Consider the following 23,834-nt stretch of genomic DNA (forward strand, 5'->3'; position numbering starts at 1 on the left):
GACCTGGGCATTAGTTGACTAGTTAACTAATACTGAGCTTGTTTCTGTTGGGACTCTCACAATGGCAGCTGTAAAAAGACTGCCTCAGGAACAGTCATGTGGGAAAAAACAAAAAATGAGAGCAGTCGCTCATTCTTAGAAGTCAGCAGTTTTATTATTTGTGCATTTCAAATGTTACTATTTAGATCAGTGGCAAAAATGGAAAGGCTGCCAAATAAGTCACAGTTACATGAACGCAGGACTGGTTTTTACTCTGGAAATGCTTGCTAAATCCTTGTTGAATATTCTCCTCTTTGTTGATTTGTCAGTCATATGAATCACCTTAATGGGGAGCAGGATTTGCGTAGAGATTTTTGGATTTTGTTAGATATTCTGGGTTTTTCTTTGTACTTTCTTAGTTTTAGGAGACTGGTTTTGATATAGAGTGAAGTAGTGCTACTCTTAGCTCACTGTTCAGTAGAGTTATTTCTTTACCCAAAGGTTTAGTTTATCTTTTTGTGCTAAGCGAACATGATGAAAAGATGAGGGGTGCAGTAAATATTTTTCTTTGCAGTTTAGTTCGAATAATAAAAGGTTTTGGAAAAGCAGTGTGTGTGTGCACTGTGAAGCTTTTCAAAGAATGCACATATACCCCTGTGTCAGAATAGCAGCTCAAGGAACAGTACCCCTGGCTGCACAAAAACTGGGTCCGTTTTCAGAACTCAGACGCGCAGCCATAGTAACATTCCCAAACTCTTCTAGAGGTGATGTCATCATGAGGTGCAGTCTGTAAGAAACTGGATAGTGACATCATTTTTTGCAGTCTTAAGTCTTTACTCCAGCATGCTGGATTTGAAATGCAGCGATGACTAGGAGATTAAAGTGCTCTGGGCACAAGACTGAGGCTGAGCAAGCAGTAACTAAAGAATGCCGACATTATGACCTGATGTAGCAAGACCGGAGATGACATCCAGACAGTGTATGGAACAGACTTCAGGCAGAAGATGTTCACCAAGTACTAAACATGACAGCCTTTTTAGACTGTTAATGTGGCTACTTACCTATGCTCTCCTGAAATGGGAGGGGCTATATATAAAAATACCGGTGGAAATACCCTTTATTTAAAGATAATAGTCTGCATTTGATTTTTAATAATTTCTCCTGTGCTGGAGAAACAGAATTTAAAAACTGTCCAGCATCGGTGTCTAGTTACAGACAGCAGGGTATAAGTCAGTGTTATGCAGGAGTCAGAGAACGCTGATTATTTCTGATATGCAGCTGTTGAAAAAGCGCAACTTTTAGCCCCGCAGGGCTCCCGTAGCCACTAACTCACCCGCAGTGTGACAGCCACATTTCAGTTATTCTAAAAATGAAATCAGACACATCAGGTCAGTGTCACCGCAGCGGACGCAACATTGTTCATTGTTGCTTTTTTGTGTGACACGACAGGTGGAACAGGGTCTCTGGGTCACTCATGCCATCACATGACTCATCTCCATAGCGTCAGGCGTTGGCAGCGTGGGGGTCAGACATGAACGCGGCCCACTCTGCCTGTGCGACAGTCAGACGTAATAGCTGGCATGACCTTTCCAGCCCTTCCACTGGATGCCATGGCTCCGGGATCTAGGCTGGGAGCGCTGTATGTGGAGCACTTGTGTTGGTATAGTGTGGCCCACTGTGTCTACTGTACAGAGGCATCAGTATGTGCATTCACCCTCCACCCAGCCTCCTCACTCAGTGGCTGCATTCAGCGCACGCTGACAATGTGTGCTCTCAGGACACGGGGCGTATCGTGACCCAGAAAGTCTGAATGAAAGTCCTCCTGCTTGCAAGATGGTTGTACACTCGGCACATCCCTCACTCTATAGCTATGCACTTACATTTCTCTTTCGCAAAGGGGTGGAGTTGTTCTCTGATTTTATTTGTTCCTCTAGTTTTAAATTATGAACTACTGGCCTGTGATGTGATCTTGATTAATTTTAGATGGTGTAAAGTAAACAATGATGTAAAGTTCATTACTAACAAAAATGGAGCTCATCAGAGAAGGATACAAATACCACATGTTATGTTTTATCAATATCTTAAAAAAAAAAAAAGGTATGGAGCATGTGTATGTAATATTCCAATTATGACCCATTCTGCTAATACAAGACTGTTCTTTATCTTAATTACAGTATCCTGCTAACCTCTTTCAGTTTGAGTCATATTTATTTATTTGGTTCAGGATTTCCAAACTAGCCATTTGAGGCTTCTACACTGAACATATCTTGCAGAGATTAGAAAACCTGTTTGCTATGGGGATATGTAAAGTATGTTCCTTTTGGTTTACACGATCCCTTGTCTAATGTAAGACCCATCTGATATGCCTTTCACTGTTTTAGACTGTGTGGATTAGCTACATAGCATACATTCACAAAAACTAGTATATCTGGTTCACATAGAGAAACACTGACTAAAGAAAGAATGGTGATATTTTTTTGGCACATTTTTGTTGGGTCTTGAGAGTTTCATACTATGCCTGTGACAAACATGTAAGTAATTTTATGTGGAAAAAAAAACAATTACAAAAATAATTTTTAGAAAAGCAATAAAGGCATTAAAACAAAACAAATAAGCCCCAGCAATTGTCAGGAAACACTAATATTCTTCTTGAAAATATTTAATAAATTTAAACACAATTCAATATAATTTGAATCTATAAAATACATTTGAAATGCTATAAAAAGTAGGTAGTATATTTCTGCAATAAAATAGATGCACTGATAAAGATGTTCTCAGGTACTCTTTTGTTGGGTTCTCCACCACTGTGGGGAAACCCAAGAGCCAAAAGTGTTACTATCAAGAACCAAAACTGTGGAAATCAGGACTAAAACCTAAAAATCAGGAACAAGAACTGAGAATCAGGAGTCCGAGTGCATTTCATACTACCTCAATACAATATGCCTGACTTCTCCCATAATCTCCTTCTCTATAGACCCCAAGATGACAAATCCAAATCCTTAGCTGCTTTCCCCTGAGTGGCAATGAAGCTCACTACTTAATGCATTTAATTAAGGCCAGCAGAGAGGATCAGGTTGGCCACTCCCTTTCCAGTGAATCCATTAATTAGACACTAATGCCTACTCCACAGGCCCACATAAGCCAGGTTAAGGGTTCTGCACAGACTGCACACCACTGCTCGGGCCTTGTGCAAGTCCCAGACTGAGGCCAGTTTTGAGCACTAATGGCTATGCAGTATGTGATCTAGACTGATAGCAGAGATTTGGAGAGGGGAAGTTTTAGGCTGTGGTAGTTTTATAATTTTATATAGCAGACGTTCTTGGGAATGAGCTGGGAACATCCATTAAGTACATCAGTGTGATATGAAAGTTCAAACGCAATGGTGCTGTAACGTTGAGCGGTAAAAATGGTCAAAGCCTGATCCGTACCTCGAGTACTTCGAACCTCATGTACGGCTCGGCTTGACATGCCATGCTTCAGGTCTCATGGACGACAAGCATTGAGACTATTTTCTGTCCTGGCTCCAAGATGGTGGAATGAACTCCAGCTTACTGTCCTGACAGCAGAGTCCCTTGCAGTCTTCAAATGCAGACTGAAGACCCATCTGTTTGCAGAATATTTAAAGGACAACTGACACTGCTCCCTTATTGACTGACTAATTTGGTACTTATTGTAGGGCACTGTTTGTTTTTTAACAAACTCTAGCACTTATTGTTTATAGCACTTATCATTGTTTAAGATAGACCTGTTTTTAAGAGAGATTGCACTTCTAGGTATCAGCATTCATCCCTGTATTCTACAGTATTCTAGTTCATTGGTATGTTTAATTCTAACCTACTATACTGTACTTCGATATGTTCTGTCAGTAAATGGCAAAGCACTTTGGTAAGTCGCTCTGGATAAAAGCGTCTGATAAATGCCGTAAATGTAAATGTAATGTAAATGGTAAGGAGGCGGACGCGTGTGCGGAGAAGAGCTAGATTTATTAAGGGGGAAACCAAAGAGTCGTAGTCGTAGTAACAGTCCAGGGTCAGATTACCAACATGTAGAGTCCGAGAATACATGATTAAACTAAACGAAACAAAACACGATGAAAAGGGGGAAGCAGACTATTACAAAAACACAAGAAATGATAAGAACCAAATAACTAAGCCTAGAAATAACAAACAGACAGTGAAACCATGAAGCTTGGAAATGAACAAAGGCAAGGACTAACAGGCTTTAGCACAGACTAAGACTCACACAGGGTGACGAGGAATAGCACAAGGCTTTGATTCACAATGATCAGCAACCAGACTAAACTAACACAGGGCTCAAACTCATGGTCTAAAGAACACTAAACATGACACAGGTGCAACTCATGAGGGCCAGAGAAAACAAAACTAAGGAACCACCACAAGGAAGTAAACCAACAAAGACATGAGACAGGCAAGCCATGGAGGCATGGACGCTAGGAGGGTGGCCAATCATAACAATACCACCTCACCCCACCCCAAAGCGTGCAGCACCGAGGCGTGCAAAAACAAAGCACACAACCAAAAACAAATCAGACCAAAATCAGGACTAGGAGAAGACAGGAACAGAACTGGCAAGACAAGGAGCAGAAACAGGAGCAGGAAGGACACAGGCAGACAAAAGAACCAAAGACAGAGAAGCAGAAGAGACAGAAGACACAGAAACTCAACAGGAGCAGACAAGGGAACAGACGTGGAAGCCGACACAGAAACCGGGGGAACAGGAGCAGGCAGAACAGCACAAGAACCAGGACCAGACGCGGAAGCAGGAACAAAACAACAAACAGAAGACGAAGGGCCGGGAGGGAGGACGAGGAGACGCAGCAAAAGTGGATATACAAGGAGGGAGGACTGGAGGCACAAAAGGACAAGGAAAAAAAAAACAAAACACAGACCAGGCCAGGGACAAAGGAACGGACACGCGGATGGGCACCGGGACAGAAACAAAGGGAGACACAGGAACTGGAACACGCACAGAACGGACAACCCAACAGGGGCAAAAACAAAAGCAGGTGTAGAAGAAAGCAAAAACAGCGGGGCAGTAGTAGCAGGCAACAGTGGAGACGCAGGAGGCCCCACTGGAACAGGAGACGCAGGCCAGGGCAGGACGGATGGGAACCACGGGGCTGCGGAGACAGGAGACGCAGACAGGGCGGAACGCACAGGGAACGTGAAGCCTGTGAGCCAGGAGGCAGATCTGAGGGCGTGGAGGTGACCGGTGACGGGTCCGGGGGGTCCGGACGGGTCCGGGATGCCCGGGGGCGTGTGGACAGGCTGAGTGGCATCCACTATGCTGGGAAAAGGAACTGGATCGGGCTGGGCGGAGTCCTTCATGCCGGGAACAGGAAGTGTGGCAGGGTGGCTTGCAGGACAGCCACTGGTACAGGTGGGGTGACCCTGGAGGAACACACTGACAAGGGAACCCAGTCGGCAGCTTCCAAGGCTCATGCGAGCTATAGGAAGTTCAGTTACGCCTGAAAGTACACCGAGTGCCATGCCAAGAATTCACTCCGCCTACTCACGTCTTGTGCTGCGGGCCGCTCCCCCCGCAACGATGGTCAAGACAGGCAGGCTCACGGGACTTACCTGGGGTCTCGTCGTCAGCATAATACACAGGATCCTGGTTTTTTTTCCAGGAACGAGGAGATGCCCGTGTACCCGCAGCGCCAGGGGATTTGATTTCTCCGTCTTGGTGACGCTGAGACGTGATGGACTCAAACTGTGTTGAAACAACCGGAGTTTCGTCCCAGCGGAACAACCACATACCAGAGTGTCGCTCTCTCGCTGCATCCTTAGTAGGCTGATTATTCTGTAACGGTGAGCATTTAAGAGGTGAACACGTGCAGAGAAGGGCGAGATTTTTTAGGGGCAAATCCAGAGTCGTAGTCGTAGTCGTAGTAACAGTCCAGGGTCAGATTACCAACATGTAGAGTCCCAGAACACATGATTAAACTAAACAAAACAAAACACAATGAAAAGGGGGAAGCAGACTATTACAAAAACACAAGAAATGAAAAGAACAAATAACTAAGCCTAGAAATAACAAACAGACAGTGAAACCATGAATCTTGGAAATGAACAAAGGCAAGCACTAACAGGCTTTAGCACAGACTAAGACTCACACAGGGTGACGAGGAATAGCACAAGGCTTTGATTCACAATGATCAGCAACCAGACTAAACTAACACAGGGCTCAAACTCATGGTCTAAAGAACACTAAACATGACACAGGTGCAACTCATGAGGGCCAGAGAAAACAAAACTACGGAACCACCACAAGGAAGTAAACCAACAAAGACATGAGACAGGGAAGCCATGGAGGCATGGACGCTAGGAGGGTGGCCAATCATGACAGGTGCTCTTAGAAAATATCTATAAATTATTAATCAAACGGCTTCTCTGTGCTCAGGGACCAGGGTGCTCGGGGCTGAGTGTGGATCCTGAAGTGTGTCTACATGCTCTGGGATTGTGCTTAACGTGCACCTGCCCCACGGGCTTCTACCCGAGGAGCTCTTAATCCGGCCGGAGTCATGGAAACATGTCCTCCTACTACAGTGCTCAGAAGCCTGTGCTGATAATGCCTCAGACAGGCACGGCGCTCGACCCAGTAGAATAAGGCTTGAGCTAGCACAGTCAACACTGAGCACACTGGCCCAGCGCCTGGAGTGATGCTTTAGAGGAACAAACCCAGGTGGTTTTATGGAAGAAGCCGTAGGGGAAGAGGACCCCTCCCATGCTCGGGCCCCTTCAGAGTCAGCTAAGCCTTTGTCAAACCCAGTAAACACTCACACACCTGACATAAAGCCCACCCTGATACAGTACAACTCAGTACAGTACAAGATTTACAGCATTTTAGAGGTGCCAGTCAAGAATGTATAGAGAGTATGTGGTAGAATATTTTTGTGTATTTGTTTATTCACAGTATATACATGTATAGCTATGTTATTAACCGGTGTACCATTAATTCAGGGTTTTTGTCCCGCTTTAACAGGTGAACACGGATATATGGTAGGTAACTCGACAAATGGGGACATTAGCACAGTGATTAATGACTGAACATTCTGTACACATAGATTTAAAAGTTTGTTTTCAAAAAGGTAAATGATGTGTCAGATTGCATATCCCTTAACCTTACTTCACAATAAGAACATAAGAGAACAATAACAGTAAGATTCTATAGAGTTTTGGTTGGAACTCTGGCTTTTTGCTTGCCTGTGTCATTACACTTGGAGAGGAGGTGAGACTGTGATGTATAATTGGGAAATTCTTATGCTTGCAACATGCTTGAGGCCTGCTAACACCCAGATACTGGGCTCCACTTGAATAAAGTGCAATAACTCCCACCATTCACATGGATATGCTGTCATGTCAAGAGTCGTACAAAATGCATGCTGTAAGTGCAGCCTCGTGCAATAAGATGTTACACAGGCCTCCTTGACACTATGAAACGGGACCTTCTCTTCCATGCCTTTGGTGTTGTTCATGCTTGATGCTTCATTGTCTCGATGCATCGTGCTGCGACGCGTTCTGTGGAACATGCTGACGCGTTTGAACGACAGCGACTTTGCCTTTGCGCTGTGGACAAGCTGCCGCGCATAACAAGCACGGCGCGACAGTATGTGCCAGCAGTCTACACCGGGTCACTATCTTCTCACCATCTAAACCTGTATAGATGACTCCTTCACACAGAACAGAGGACACAGGTCCCTGTAGCATGACAGTGAAGAGCCGTGCACACGAAAACTCTGCAATGGCATTCTCCAAGAAAAGAACACAGCAGAGAGCTGATGAGTGGTTTTAAAAGCAGCTTTTGGTCATAGTGTAAAAAATAAGTGCTGGGTCACCCTGCCTACAGTGACTGCATCAGGCAATATTGTTCTACAGACAGCAGCGGTTAATTACAGCTGCTCTGTTCTCTAATGTTCCATTGTTTTCTTTATAAACAATCAGGGACCTACTTTAACAGCATATAAATTGCTTAAACTCACAGTCCCTGTTTTCTTAACTGAACCATAAGTCTTTTAAATGGCTTTAGCTGAAGGAAGCTTTGGGGAAGAAACAATAAGACGAAAACAAGCGAACCATTTGAGCAGCGTAGTCGATGAAAACCAAACATGCACTCTATTTTCAAAACCGTCTGAGTGAAGAAGAACTGGGCAGCGGAGAGACACTCTCCCTTGAGCTAAGTGTTTTGTGACTAGACATATTGTTTGTCCGAAATGGCCGGGCCTGAAGGTTAACGGACACCAGAGGACTACATGTTATCAGCTGTTCATGCACTCCTGAAGGGGCCGCTGCATTTTGAAATGGTGGATTCATTCAGTGCATTCGTATTTGCTGCCTTCCTACTGGGCTGTGGCCCTTGATGGGTGTCCTCTATTTCAGTAGTCACCAACATGTGTAGACTTGAAGAGAGAACGCATTATAAATATTCAAATAGCTAAACGAAAGGCTGTATATTCTTAGAACTGTATATTTTGTTGAAAGGTGAGACGCTCTGCTGGCGTTTAAGTGCCAGTAGAAAGGTTAGTGTTGTGCTGTGTCAGACGGAAAACAGAGATCCACCAGAGGACCATCAGCAGGTGTGTTCTCTAATGTTCTTCCTTTCGTTCTACATGCTGTTGATAGCGAAAGGTAGATTTTACAGTGCCAACCTCTTCACTTACTGCAATATATGCAGTATATAAGTATCTAAAGTGGCAGTACCTGTGGAATTTACAAATTACCATTCAGTCATTAGCAGCAAAAATACAACACACAATAGTTCTCACTCCTCATACACATTAATATTGCATGCGCAGCCACTAATTATAATCTAAGGCTTTATTTGTGCGGACCCGCATAAATCTTTCGTCTATTTCCGGCTTGAGAACAGGAATACCAGTGCTACCGCCTGACAACGGTGGGCGAATCCAGAGAATATGCAGCCTAATCCAGGACAGACAAATTCCTGGAAATATGAGGACGTGAACTAGATTCCCAAAGCAGCACCCCCCCACCATCACCCACTCATCTGCAGACTGGGCACAGTGTGCCTAAAATGAAATACCGTACACGCGTGGACTTGAAGAGACGCTGTTTAACAGCAGGAGGGGGATGAGTGTCAAACACCTGGGGACTTTTTTGGACCATGAGGCAGACAGCCTTGTGTACCTCCATCCATTTCCATTTCCATGTCCATTTATGGAATTTGGCATATCCAGCCAGGCCTACAGAAGTGCTTTGTCATTTACTCACAGAAAGAAGCATAAGGAGCAGTTGGGTGTTTTCTAGACTAGCACTGCAGGTGTTGAAGTCGGATTGGAGAACTGCACCTCAGGACAAACCCTTTTCAAATAAGACTGTGTAAGACCAGTCAAATCTTTTCTATATTTGCCAAATCAGCTCAATTATAATTTTGTTGAATATGCCACATTAGAAAGAAAATATATTAAGAGTTTTCTTTGGTGCTGCCATGCCTGTGTCTCCTCTAAAGTACAAAGAGACACATTTCCTCCTTTAGTGATCATAGGATTAGGCTTAAACCATCCAATCAAAACTCAATGGTCACTTAATAACCATTTAACAAATAAATGTTTATGTATCTGAGTATCTAAGTTTGTTGTGGTTTGGACAATTAAAAAAGTAGTTATCCAGCATGACAGTAGTTATCCAGCATGGAAACTGTTTCCCTTTTGGCATGTTTGATGACAGTTCATCTTTCAAAGCTTAACTTTTACAGCTCAGTGCTTAGAACTCAACTCAGTGGACACAGTGCCATCTGCTGGTGTGAATGAAGGATTTGATGGAAGCAGCTAGTTTCATACATGCTTGGCAAGTTTGGCATATGGGAGAAAATGTTTTTTGGGTTTGTTTGTTTTTTTTACAATGTCATAATCTGTTCAGTATGTACACACTCTGCATTATGTGAGGTGTTTGTGCTATTAAAAGGTTTATGTAACAAATTGTTCCAAGTAGAATTTGTCAGCTTGTGAATTGGAACGTTTGAAATCATGAAATATTGATATAGATGCATATTACACTCATCTGCATGCACCGAGGCAGAAAAATGAATTCTTAACCATCCTGCTTTTTTAATGACCTGGTATGTAACCAGTGATACCCATCTCCTACCCTGTTGCCAGAAGCATCACAGACCAATCTGTGGTGGACTGTGTACATTTATATTTATGGCATTTAGCTGACACTTTTATACAAAGCAACTTACAATTATGACTGAGTACAACTTGAGCAACTGAGGGCTAAGGGCCTTGCTCAGGGTCCCCGACAGTGGCAGCTTGGCAGCGGTGGGGCTTGAACCAGCAACTGTCCAATTACGAGTCAAGTACCTTAACCACTGAGCCACCTATCAAAATAGAGGCCAGTGGGAGCTGGTGTGCATTTCTCTCTCTCTCTGGATTGGGGGCGGGGGGGCAGTAGGGGAATTCCAGCTACTCTTTTCGGCAATCAAAATGGATGCCGTGGAAACCCGCCTCCAGCTCAGGGGCCAAGGGAGTGGGCCGACCAGTGGTCAGTGCTGACAGGCAGAGCCCACTAGATCTACTCCCCGTGCTTTATACACAATATTCCCATATTGCTTCACAGACCACCTGTAAGTCCTCCCCAGGGCCATTCATCTGACATCTGACAGATACTCGACAGATCCTGCACTTCTGTTAAAGCACTTCAGATGTACTTAGATTTCAGACTAGTTTTTTCCACACTTTTTATTTATTTTGGCAGCTAACTGATGTGGCAATGTGGCAGTTGGGAAAGAACAGTAAATATGCTGTCTTTAACTTACCTTTTCATTGTCTTTTCAGAGTTGACAAGACATTCTCTAAAGCTAGAAGCTTATGGTGAGTATACATACATTTGCTATGAATTTTTCTTCTATTGTTATCAAACATATCTATACACTCATGTATTATCCAAAGGTTGTGCAGCTATTTTAATTAATTAACCAGTCTTATCTAGTTCAAATAACACAAAAAAAAAATGCATTTTTATACCATAAACGTATAATGAGGTACTGTTAGGGACTAGTGGATGTCAGTATCAGTCCCTGTTCCACTGCCCTGCTCATTTGTTAACCTCCCAGTTCATTTGCCAGTATTGTGAAGGCAGCACTGATATATGCTGAGCTAGTTGGCATGGCCACCTGCCTGTCCGACCCTGGCAGGACCTCAGAAGCATCAGAGGAAGTCAGAGAGCCGTCCTGCGCCAAGAGGACGCGGATGCAACAGACCCGCTGTCCTGTTGCCACAGTAACGGCTGACAACGCTGCTGTGCCAGCAGGCTGGACTGGCTGAGGCACAGCAGCGACACAGCCAGCCAGGGGAAAGTGTGCGCGTGTGCGTGCGTCTGAGTATGTGAGTGTGAGTGCATGCGTTCCTGTGCTAGCAAGTAGCATACAACAGCATGTCCAGGAGCAGGTTGGCTGCAGGATCGTCCCATGCTGGAAGGGGTCTCACAGGCTCTCTTGGGTTTCCTGAGAGGGAAACAGCAGTGCCCCTCCCTCCTTCCTCCCCTCTCCCCTGCCATCCTGGAGGGGAGCCCGCCCACCGCATCACACTTGGGCTGCTGCTCCAGGGAGGAGACAGGGGGCGCTGCCCAGCTCGGGATTTACTGCTGTCCTCTGGGGGGAGGGGCAGCATTGACCACATTTTTGTCATTAGCTTCTTTATTACAACCCGCAGAAAGTGCTGTTGGTGTGAGAGTGTGGCGGCTTGCTTAGAATATGTGTGAAGTGAGAGACAGAAGACCCCAATCGTTAAGTGATGAAGGATGACGAAGGATAGGACCCAGAACAATCCTGTCGTGCTAGAACGGAGGGCACTCTTTTGCTCTTGTGGTGGGAGAAGGTACAAGGAGGCATGCACTTTCCCTTCTGAGAATAATTCCGAAGGACATTAAGCTCACGCCTGGCACAGGGGGCGTCAGCGAGCCATCCTTAGCTTGCCAGCGTGGAGCAGTGCCTCGCGACTGCCCGGGTATTGGACATAGACCTCTTTAGTGGACAACACAAGTAGTTGTGGAACTCCAAAACAAAGCTTCAATTAACAGGTCGCACTCTGAAGGCCTGACATCAGAGAGTCCGACATGCCTTGCTCTCCGTTCAGATTCGGGAAGCCAAAGAAGATCTGGTGAGTCCTGCAGCAGTGTGGCAGTTCAGATTTGCTAGGCTTAAATTCGATCAAAGAAACATATTTCTTCCTTGTGTGCTGGGCACATTTCTGCTGTTTGTCTGGTTGTAATTATGTGTGGATTGGGCTTACAGAGAATGCATGCAACAGCATGATATGAAATCAATTCTGCTCAAGTCTGTTAACGAAGGCCCCTTACTTAACATCACAAAGCAGTACGGGCACAGGGGAAACATGTGAGCTTTAGATTTCTGTAATGATGGAACACTGGTGCAGTTGCGTGCATGCAGTGGAAATCGATGTATTTCCTTCTTGCTTTTTCTTTTTATAGGTCTCTAGGCTGAACTACGCATATTAATATTTTCTTAGCTCTCTGCATTGCACACGTCTGCATTGCACATCTACCGTTTTCAGCCGCTGAGATTCACTTTGTCACATCTGACCAAAGACGTTTTATGCTGTGACTACTCAAAATGAATAACTGAAACATAAGAACTACTTTACCATCTATCAACGTGAGGGATGACTTTAAAACCAGTTTGCGATATTTGACTTTGAATATTGACTGTGGTTGTCCAGGTGCTAAACTGATGTGTGTTGGGGCACTATGGGGCCTATTCATCATAAAGACAATAAATTCTCAGGGTGAGAATTTATTGAGGGGCCTAGATAATGTAGTCCCTCACAACAAAGAATAAAACATAGCATTTTCTTTGTTGGCAGCAGTAGGAACAAATTGTATAGTACTGTGAATTCTGTTTCTTTGTTCATTTTAAATTCAGTATTATGGAAGGTCTTTCTACACTGCATGTCTTTTAGCAGCAAATATTTATTCATTTGTCAAAAACGTTTTAATAACTTTAGCTGAAGTACATTTGTCTCCTTGTCTTTGTTTCATTTCATGGTTCACTATGTAAAGCTTTATCGCAGTATGGTATTCAGACACCAAGTGAGAGCCATTTAATGAAGGAAGTCCTGCAGGCACTGCTGGACAGAGACTGGCTTATATGTGACAGACAGCCATTAGTCTGAACCGTGCCGTACTCTAGGCAGAAGCTTGGGAGCCACCCCCTCCTAATACCAGAGCCAGCGCTAAATCCAGAAGCACTTAGCCGACAGCATGGCTGCTGGGCCCACTCTCCGTCTAGCCTGGTCCCAAAGGAGGACTTGCGGAGCCATGTAGAAAGTGTTGTTCTTGTAACTCACTCGTAAAAACACTCCGTACTTTTTCCATTTACTCAGTGTTTTTTTGGTGGGGTTGGGGTTGGGTTCAGGGTTGGGGTTGAGGAGGGCATCCTTCATTAATCTTTGAACCAGCCTGTGCCTATGAAAAGGCCATCGTGACATTCGGAAGTGATGTTTGAAGTGTCTCTACTGTGGCTTTATTGCTTCTTTGACATCAAAGAGGCGTTTGCTGCTTTGATTCAGCAACTTGGAGCACTACCAAACACGCTCTGCTGGGATCGCCAGGGGTAAGGCTGCTCATTCATTACCACCTAAAACGAATCTGGCTCATCACAGATTCTTTGAAGTGCACCATTGTTTCTTTTAGTTATTTATTAAAACTCTTTTTTTAGATAAAGAAATAAGCGACATCTGCAGACATTTGGTACAGAACACGTTGAAGAAACGTTGAGTAGTCATTCTTAGATGACACTGGTTGTGTTAACATTTTCATTTGAAAAACAGATACCAATACCAAATGTGATACTAACTGGCTCCTCTGAGTAGACACATGCTTGCTTCTGTGTTTCATTATTTTGGAAATCACCTTTTTTGGGGACATGATAATAGCAAATATGACTTTAGCTATTTACTCTTGAGCTGTTCATAGATAATAACAGGTTCAATAACAGTGTTCTGGTGGAAAGTCTCTGCATTTTCAGTACAGTGCTCTAAACAGCAAACAGGTGCATCCCAAGAGGAACAGTAGTGTTGGAGGGGGCTGATAATATTGAAATTCAGTGTCCTTGTGGCAAGAGAAAATTCTTAGGCCAGCACTTGGCAGACACAAGTGAACCAGAGAAATGAACATATATATTTATAAGTAGGACAGTACAGTGCTCCTTGGGTATCAAACCCACGACCTTGAGGTGGCTACTAGTTTGCAGTGCTGGCCAAGTGAGCTAAAGTACACGTGCTTATTAAAGTTCAAGTCCCTAAACTAGACCGGGAATGAATGGAGGACATTCTAAAAAAAGACAGAGTGAGCCATTAAGGAGTAGAGCTGTTGTCCCAGATGGCCATTTGGGGAGGCAGTGGAGTCTGACAGGGCCAGGTGAGGTGAGAGATGTTCACTGGTGGCAACACTCTCTCTCTCTCTCACTCACACACACACACACACACCGCACACACACACACACACACACACACACACACACACACACACACACCATTTTCAAGCCAAAATGTCTACATCTGCCATCTTCTGTTCTTTCAGACATGCCCTGATTGGTCTTACTGAAAATGCGTTCTTGAGTTTTGAATATATATGGATGCCTGAAACCATGTGACCTGTAGTGGCAAACGAGGTCGATGCATCCGACGCATAGGCTCTCTAAGAAGTAATTATGCCCAAATAATTTATGGACGTAATAGAAATCGAAGTTAGCAGGTGAAAATGTTCTCAGAAATCACATGTGATTCTCAGAAAGAAAATATCACATGACTCATACCTTTTCAGAAATACCACTCATCACTCCAGAGATGTTTAAGAAGAGGTAGTAAGGACCCATTAATATGCATAATGGTACTGTGGTAATTTAAGAATACAGCATATGGCACTCTGGGGCTGAAGATACAGATAAAAATGGCCTTAAAACCTACACAGGCAAGCTTGAGCTTTGACATGCCAATACATATGTCCTCCAAGACCATTAATATGTTGTGACATGTTTGCTTGTGTGTGTGTGCGTGTATCGGGAGGGGGGGTAATATGTGTGTCTAGCTTCATTCTGCTGGTAGAGAACTGTCACACTTAATCAGCCCAGTCTGTCTGTATGTGTCTCCTGCATGCAGATGTTTGACTAAATATAGCACTAAAGTGACAAGCCTAACTCCCTGATACTTGACATCCAAGCCTGAAGCTATCTCAATCACTCACAGCCAAAAGCACATGCAGCAAAGCAAGGATGCTCAAAGCAACAAGTCAAGCCTGGGACTGGGGCTGGAGGCTGACAGTTGTGTGGCAAGCCAGATTTCACTTCCTTCAGGATGAGCGTCTGCATTTCTTAATGCATGCTGGAAAATAACGACGTCATGTGGAGAGGGAGGCATTAGAAATTGCGTAACTCTCACACTCTCCTGTACACTGTAATTGTTAAGTGTCCAATTTTGTCATGGACTGAGTGCTGTGTTTGTAATGGGGACACAGTATTTTGTAGCAGTATTGTAAAGTATTGAAAATGAATCATTGTTTTACAATGACAGAACACAGTGTCAGACATTTATCTAAGCATGGCTCTCTCCAACATCGTGTTTTTTCATTTTGTTTTTTATTTTTAAAATGTATGCTTAAAAACCATTTAAATATCTCACCAAATCTCTCTTATTGAACTGTAGAATTCAGCGTTGAAGGTTTCTCTTTCAAGTGGCCAAAGCTGGCGGTGTTTTTTTAGCTCTGATGAGGAGAGAGGTGTGCATGCAGCACTCGACAGAGGACAGAGTGGCTTTATATGATGGGCTTAATGTACAGCATCCATCATTTCTGGCTTGACATATGACCAACGGGGGGTGGGGGTGGGGTGTATTGCTTCTGTGTGTGTGTGTGTGTGTGTGTGTGTGTGTGAGAATTTACACACTTATATACTGCAGATTTCAGAGAGCAGGCCTCTGTTTACTGTGGACATGCATCCATGCTCATGCAGAGATAGCTTAGAACAGGAATGGTTGTGATCTGTGGCAGAGAGTGAATGATAGCAGCCCGGGGGTAGGGGTGGGGCGCAGTGAGCAGAGACCTTCCACCCAAACAAAGCAATCAATCGGCCTTAACCACCACTTTTGATCCAGACCACTGCTTTGGAGAATGGTCAATATGAAGCTCATCTGAACACCTTTATGGCCTAAAGTGCTTCTGCATGTCCCACTGGGTCTGACTGTGGGGAAGGAGCAAGCAGCTTTTTCTATGGACATTTGACTAACACAAACACGTGCCTTAGAGGACCACTCAGAGCGCAGCTGTGATTCAGTGTGAAATCAGCTTTTGTTAGCAGAGAGTGTAACCATCTGATATGACCGGACTAGGATCGCAGCACTAAACTGGGTCAAAGATGGAACATTCCTCTGCCTATGGTTGGCAAAAATGATCATTTCAAAGCACAGATAAAATGGTACCTTTTATAGATGCAGACGGAGCTGAAGGAATTGCAGATAAGCGTGTTATTTTGCAGCTGACGGGAAACCCGGTTCAGCAGGGGACATGCAATACATGATTCCTACCCGTCTATCTGCACCTTCTCTCTCTCTTCTCTGGGGTGGGCCGTTTGCGCTCTCTCCTTCTGAGCGTGGGTGGCCAGCTCAAACTGGGGGAGAGATGAATTCCGGCTCCACCCGCACAGTAAGTGTTGCTTTGGACTGGTTCTCACTGGAGGTCTCCCTGCAGGAGACCCCCTTCTGCCCCTGCCCTCTGCTTTGAAGCATAGAAATGAGGAGGAACATTTAGAAGCATATCTGTTCTCACCCTTTAATTATGTGAACTGAGTCCTTTCTCCTCACAAATAGTGCGGAACTTGCATTGTAATCTTTCTTTCTTAAACTGTTCTTCTCCTGACAGTGGACTGATTACCTGTAGCAGGGCGATGCATGCCTGATGCCCAGCGAGATGCACTGCTGGACTGATGTGTTCTTGCTGCTCAGCTGAGGGAAAGTCAGTAATTGGAGGTAATTAAGCGTACGAGCAGCTTGGCGGCACCTGAGCGCCTTGCAGGTGGAGCACCCTGCCCACACTTAGAGCTGCGTCTTGTCTCTCGGGGCCTGGTGGTGCTGGGGTTACTGCCTGCTCACACCACCCCCAGTTACAGTGCGTTTTTTAGCGGAGCACAAGGCAGACGACGAGCCGCCACGGCACGCAGCGAGGCGCCAAGTCAGGCATCCGTCTTTGCCGGGGGAAAGGTCGGCCGGGTTAGCTTTCACCCTGATCCAGCTGGCTGGTTTAAGCATGACTCCATACGGAGTGCAGAGGGTCAGCAGGGAGGACTGACTGAAGTCATGTGACGAGGATATAAAGAGAGACGGAAAATGCAGGATGTTAGGGTTGTATGTCCAAATACACCGAGCTGTTCCACTGTTGTGATTTAGCACTCACAGACCGGAAGGAAGCCTCATCAACAGCCGGTGCCGTTGACAGCTTGTCACAATATTATTCATATATTCTGAACCAGACAGATGTACAATTTGAATCTCACGATACACCTGGAACTGCCGAAGATGGGGGATGGGTTATGAGCAATGCCTCACTGTTGCGCGGTGAACAACCAGTTTGATTTACAACCACGCCAGTCAAAGGGCAGGTGGGAAAAGGAAGGAAATGTGTTTAGGCTGTCATTTCCACACCCTTGCCTCTTACAACAGAACCTTCAAAGCAAAAGGACACCTGACAGAGCTGCATGCATCTCTGCTTGGTTGTGTGAGCTCAGGGCAGAGCTGCTCGATTTTGTGGCCGTCTTTGTGACTGTTTTGCGAAGGAAAGAAAAACAGCTTCTTCTCTGAGGCTGTGCTCTAGACCTTTCCGCTTTGGCCTTTGGGCCTTGTGTAGTCTCTGTCACTGTCTTCCTTTCAGAGAAATGGCAGAGTTACTGGACTGTTCTTCCCTTACGTCTTCCATCAAAAAAAAAACAGGTCCGTGTTGGCATGCAGGGCGTGAAAGACCGGACACTCTCCAAAATTATCTTCCTGTCCTTCTGGCTAGTGAGAAAGATGACACTCAACTCGAGATGACACATTTTCTCTGGGTGCAGATTTGTGAGCCTGTTCTATCCAGTTGGAAAAGACTTGGGTATCATTTAAGGATGGCATTAACTGAGAAAGTAATGCATTTTTGTTGTCAGAGAGGAGTGTTCCAGAGGACAGCTCCATGGGATAAAGTTGTTTTAGCATGTCAAAAAGGAATTCACATAGGTGAGTTGTTAAGGTCTACTGTTCGGGTGCTTTTTTCTACAACAGAAAACAACTGAACTTGGCTAAGTTCTATGAACTGTATTTAGCCATCCTCTAGAGAAAAATACAAAGAGACATAGATGCTAGAAGTATTTCTGTTCTCGGTCCAACAGCTGCATCACCTCTTAAATTTCTCAGCCAAAACTAATCTCACATCTCCATTGTCTGCGCATGCCTTTCAGTACAGCAAAATTCCCAATGCTGAATCAAAACCTACAGTACTGAATTCATTCCAGCCTAGTTGGACACAAACAAACACCTTAATAGTTGACACTGGGGATACCTTTCTTACACTGAATCTTTATTTCTGAGTTAGAATATTAGTAAAAGTTGGATATTAGTCATCATCTTAATAGTGACAACAGTAATACAGCCTGTCTCTCACTTGGTCTGGAGTTTACCCAGTAATCTTATGTTATCTGTGAATATGCCATACCCAGCTCTACCTAGATCACATACGCTGCTGTGTTTTGCCATCAAAGGACCATCGGTGGTTACGTGGGCTTTTTCCACTTTCAGTCCTTGGTGTGTGCTCGAGGGGCAGGGCGTGATTTGCAAGCCAAAATGTCTCATGCACCTTGTTGACCTAGGTATCCCTTTGTTCCTAAACAGGTGATATGTAACATAGTGGTTGTATTTAAAATCATTTAAAATGTTTCCCATGCTGTGTTGGGACAGCCTCGACTTAATTACTGGGTAAATGGTCCTTGTTTTTAATGGAATGGCAGCGTGGTTTCCATGATTTCACATTCATCTTAAGCAAATTATTGGAATCTCCTTAAACCTCTGTATGGAGGTTGTAGTGTAGCCCCATGGATGTCTGGAAGATGAAGAGCTATATTTGGAGTAATGAAGAGATTGTTAGAAGTTTAGAGTTTATTTATGTATGTATGTATTAATTTATACATTTTTGAATGGGGTCATAGTTTTCCTGTGCAGTTTGGTTTGCAGCAGTCCCTGATTGGGAGATGGGTTTAATTAAGGCTGCGCATAATGAATGCAAATATGATTCCATCCAGTGGCTCGGCTGGGCAGCAGCCCTCCGCTCTGGGCAGCACTCTGAACGGAGGAGGGGCAGGCTGTCAGGGAAAGCGGGAGAGAGGGAGGCAAGGCTGGAGGAGGGGCTGGGAGCGGAAGCAGGAGGGAGGCGTAGTGACGGGAGGATGAGTGCGTAGCAGGTGTGTGTCAGAGCGGAGAGCTGCAGGGAGTAGAGAGGAGAGAGCTGAGTGCCGTTCGACAGCATCAGTACCTCCCGCACTGTGGGAAAGCGTGACGCGTGCTGAACCCTCCAGCCGCACTACGTCTCCGCGGTGAGTAACTCCGGTTCCGTGCGGTTCCCTACGTGTAGTGTCAGGCAGGTGTACAGCGTTTTGGGTAACTGTGCAATGCTGGGGTGACACAGCAGGATGAGTAGAGGGCAGTACTCGGACTGGTGCTCAGAACCCGCGCACCCAGCCCACCCACCGCTGGAAACACACTTATCACTCAGGTCCACTGTGTTACAGCCTGCTTCTGCAGGGTGTAACGAGAGAGGGTGAGGAACACACACGCATGCATGCGAATACTTGTATGCTGCTTATCTGCAGCGTAATGTGTGACCACATCACACACCTAACCCTGGGATGTTCTCAGTGACTTCGCACAGTTCAGTTCAATTCAGGGTTATCTGTTTTTATATCTCCACTCCATTCACGCACACAACCACACACACACACACACACAAACACACACCTATACAGAAGATAGCTGGTAGATTTTCCAAAGCAGGAGATCTGCTTCTCTCCACACGGAGAAAGTGGGACTGGTCTTTGAATGATAACAAGGTTCTGTTCGTGCTGTAATTAAGTGCATAGCTGATGACCCACGATAATTGCTATTAATTTTGTTTGGACCAAGATCTATAGATATGTTTTAGTGGCGAGAGGCATTGTGTCTATAAAGGGTCTATAACGCCTCCAGCTATGCTCTTCTGTCTCCACTAAGTGCACTGCCAGAAAGTTTGCCATGTGTGACAGAGAGGGATATGCTTATAAGCTGGAGCTAAATAAGATCTCTCTCCAGAGGAGGAGACATTCTAGATGACTCACTGCCTCGCCCCATTGTCATTCTGCTGTGTGAAACTTTTAATGTCTCATTTACTTGCATCTGAACTGCTAAACTCTTGTGTATGTTCTGTATGCGAAGCTTTTCTGCTCAGAGGAAGGAGGGTCTTATTAGAATCTATACACTGCAGCACAGTTCTCTTGCACTTACTAAGCGAAAGGGGAATAACTCATTCCCATGTTCATAGAAGCTGTTACTTGAACAATAATTACAGGTGCAACGTCTGGAGAGCTTTGTGGGTTCACCATGCTGCAGCCAGTCTGAGGGACTTTAGGACACCATCCCTGTGTGTGGTAGTGCACTTTAGGACACCATCCCTGTGTGTGGTAGTGCACTTTAGTATGCACACTGCCTTCCCAGGAGAGAAGGAAAGTTGGGGCTGTTTAGTCAAGCCCCAGTCATTTACTTTAGACTAGTATTTTTCAAACTGATTTTCAAAATGTCCATTTGTTACATAAAACAATCAAACAAAATCTTAACCTTGTTTGAAGATTAAATTAAAAAGTAACAATAATGTAGAAGCCATCTGTAACCTTGTGAAAACACCGGCTGTTTAAATCACCAGCTTGATGGAAAGGATATTTCACTGTGTGGACCACAGTGTATATTTTTATATAATTTAAATTTGAAGCAAATTTGGTCATATGCAGTTACTAGTATTGGGCATATTATTCAATATGTTCATTTTGATTTGTATAATTTAGATGGTACTCAAAATAGTCAAATTATACTCACTAAAGAATGAGTACTTGGAGTATACTTATTACATATTAGGTGAATTTTCTGTGTGAATGTGTCTAAGTTAATTGGCAGATGCTGAAATGTAAACCATGAGGGGAATGTCTCATCTACTAACACCTGTTTACTGTGCTGAGTGCTCATTATATGTGCCTGTCCTCAGTTCATTTGACATAGGAGAGGGGACGGCCAATATCTACAGCTTTAATTTTTCATGTAATTTATACTTTGCAAAACAAGTTTGACTCTCTTAATGGCACTGAAGTGTGTTAATGAATAGCACATGCTCAGCTCTTAGTTGCTCCTCAATGCAGATCACTGTCACATGGGCCTCTAAACTGTCAGTCTTCCACGCCTTTCTCTCTATAGGAGCACGTGCACAGATGTGTCATCCATTCAGTGCCTCTATTGCAAGGCTCACTTGATATGTGGGAGATTTTAAGCCAGATGAATGTGGTGATAACACTAAAGGCTGGAAGGCCCATTATTCAAAGCCATAAAACATGGGAGAAGGCCGTCCCCAGCCTATAGGGTGAGGAGCAGCTGATGTCATTGGTCGCTAATTAGATTGCCTTTGGACTGTGTGATACAGTGACGCTTTCCTGCTTCCCGTGACAGGGTGCTGTCTGGGTGCAGGGAAGCAGAAAATGGGTGCAAGTTTAAATGCACTGCTGCTCTGGGACAGTATATCAAGGTACAACACATTGACTGACAAGTTACTTGCTTTGTATTAAACTTTGTATTGAACTCAGTGGTTAGTAAATGTGGTTGGTATTGTAGGAGAACATTGGTGGTTAGTAAGCATGGTTAGTAGTGTAGGAGAAGATTAGGGATTAATAAATGTGGTTCGTAGTGTAGGAGAAGATCGGTGGTTAATAAACGTGATTAGGATAGGAGAAGATCAGTGGATAGTAGATGTGGTTAGTAGCGTAGGAGAAGATAAGCGGGTAGTAAACGGGGGATGGGCCATTTTGGCAGCTAGCAGCGTGGACTGAAACCCACCGCATTACTGAGGAATGCTGTAATACTGGCACAAGGGTAATGGCAGCTTGTTTTCCGGCTGGTTTTGGCTCTTGGGTGCGGCGCAGGCAAAGTCCCTGCCTCACGTGGCTTATGTTCTAGGGCTGTGCTGCAAATGTAACCAAGTCCACCAGCACTGTGAATCTTCACATGAGCAGATACTGGACTGGCTGGCCAGAGAGGGAGAAAGAGGTTATTGCTGTAAAAAAAAAAAAAAGTCCCCTTCATGGATTGCAGGGGGTATTTGGAGGTTAACATACACAAGTCCACTCTGCCTGCTGTTTCCACTGCAAAAGTCATGCTGGCAGATTCACGAGGGCGAAAGGCTTGTATGTGCAGAACAGTCACTGAATTGGTAGCCCATGATGAATGGCGTGTTTTAGGGTGGAGCCGTACAGAGAGTGTCTAATCAGGCAGGTGGATGAAGTGGGGCTGCTGGAGGGTGGCCTCTCCTGTGTTCTTAATGAGCGTTCTGGAGGCGGAGTCTTGCGTTGCCGAGCAGATCGTGCTCTGTGAAGTCTGCACAGGACGGCATGCGGCAGCTCCTTACCCTCCGGCCCCAACGGTCTCCGCTCAGTCTCTTATGTGAGATTGACGTTACCGGGGCACGTCTGAACCATGACGTCCCCTCTCTTAGCCAGATTTGGAGTTTGCCTCCTGAGCCTTCTGCATGAAGATAATGTTCCAAATCGCATTTGTTTAGGTTGGATCTTGAAAAGTATTTCCTTTCGGTACTGAACATAGGGTGAAGGGTGTTATCTATTTAAATTACATTTGAATGGCCAGGAGAAGCGTTCTTCCAAGGGCACGGATTTGAGCATGTCTGTACTCCAGGATGGGCTCCAGCTGTGGCTGCATCCCTTTGAGCAAGACTTGAAAGTGCTTTTCCTTCCCGTTGTGTTGGAGGAGACGTATATCTGAGCATGGCTAGCAGCCCAGCTGCTTTGGCTGTATATGACTGGTTTTATGTATCAGTGGGATTATGTTATTATGTGACAGTCTCAGTGCACGTTTTTAAGGTCAGATTACTAAAGGTCAAAATTCACCTCGACCCCAATAGCCCTGCATTGTGTTTAGACTGCAATATAATACAGCTCTTTTTTTCTCAGTCTACAGAATAATGGTAAATCTAATTAGAGCCTGATATCAAAAAGTTAAAAAAAAGAATAGAATTGAATTACTCACCTCCCTCCTAGCAGACATATATTGTTCATCCCTCCCTCTGTGCCTAAGGGCCCATGCCTGACACAGGAACCTGTTAATCAAAGCGCAGAGGCTGTTGGGAGGTGCTTCCCACACAGCTGTGCGTACCAGTACAAATGTCAACCCCCCCCCCCCCCCCCCCCTTGGACTGCCACATTGATAATACCTCCTCTCCCAATACCTCACACTCTGTGAGTGATGTCCCTGCAGGTGTGCACTGGCGGGGTGGCACTGAACAGCCCTGCATCCGTCTCTGTGTCTGCCCACAGGAAACAGGATGGAGGAGAGCCGCGCATCTCTAGCGTTCTAGAAGCCCCGCTGTACCAGACTCATCTGCCCCACACTGGCCCCGCCTTCCTCAAGGTACTGCCACGCCTCCACCACATCTCCCATGCCCACCAGCGCTCCACCTCTCACCCCTTCCTTAACCACTCCTGCTGGCTAACTGTTGCCTGATAAATTGCTTAACTCCCATCCAGCAGATATCATCAGCAATCCC

General features: G+C 44.9%; 1 protein-coding gene across 12 annotated transcripts in view; it reads left to right on the forward strand.

The window, feature by feature from the left end:
• The window catches only part of rap1gapa (RAP1 GTPase activating protein a), a 73,823-nt gene that overhangs the window by 22,435 nt on the left and 27,554 nt on the right, over nucleotides 1-23,834 (forward strand). For 9 of the 12 annotated variants that reach the window (XM_081706853.1, XM_081706852.1, XM_035522508.2 and 6 more), the window contains 2 exons: nucleotides 10,796-10,831; nucleotides 23,605-23,698. Coding sequence is in view for 9 of the 12 variants with exons in the window: in XM_035522508.2 (XP_035378401.1) it covers nucleotides 10,796-10,831; nucleotides 23,605-23,698 (130 nt within the window). In the remaining 3 variants the exon portion in view is untranslated. Of the gene's footprint in view, nucleotides 1-5,698; nucleotides 5,811-10,795; nucleotides 10,832-11,568; nucleotides 12,119-23,604; nucleotides 23,699-23,834 lie in introns of those variants that run through there. The other 3 variants (XM_081706854.1, XM_035522509.2, XM_081706850.1) reach the window with 3 other exon arrangements.

Source organism: Electrophorus electricus, chromosome 24 (genome assembly GCF_041902795.1).
Source record: "Electrophorus electricus isolate QZ-2024a chromosome 24, ASM4190279v1, whole genome shotgun sequence".
In the NCBI taxonomy this organism is placed as follows: Eukaryota; Metazoa; Chordata; class Actinopteri; order Gymnotiformes; family Gymnotidae; genus Electrophorus; species Electrophorus electricus.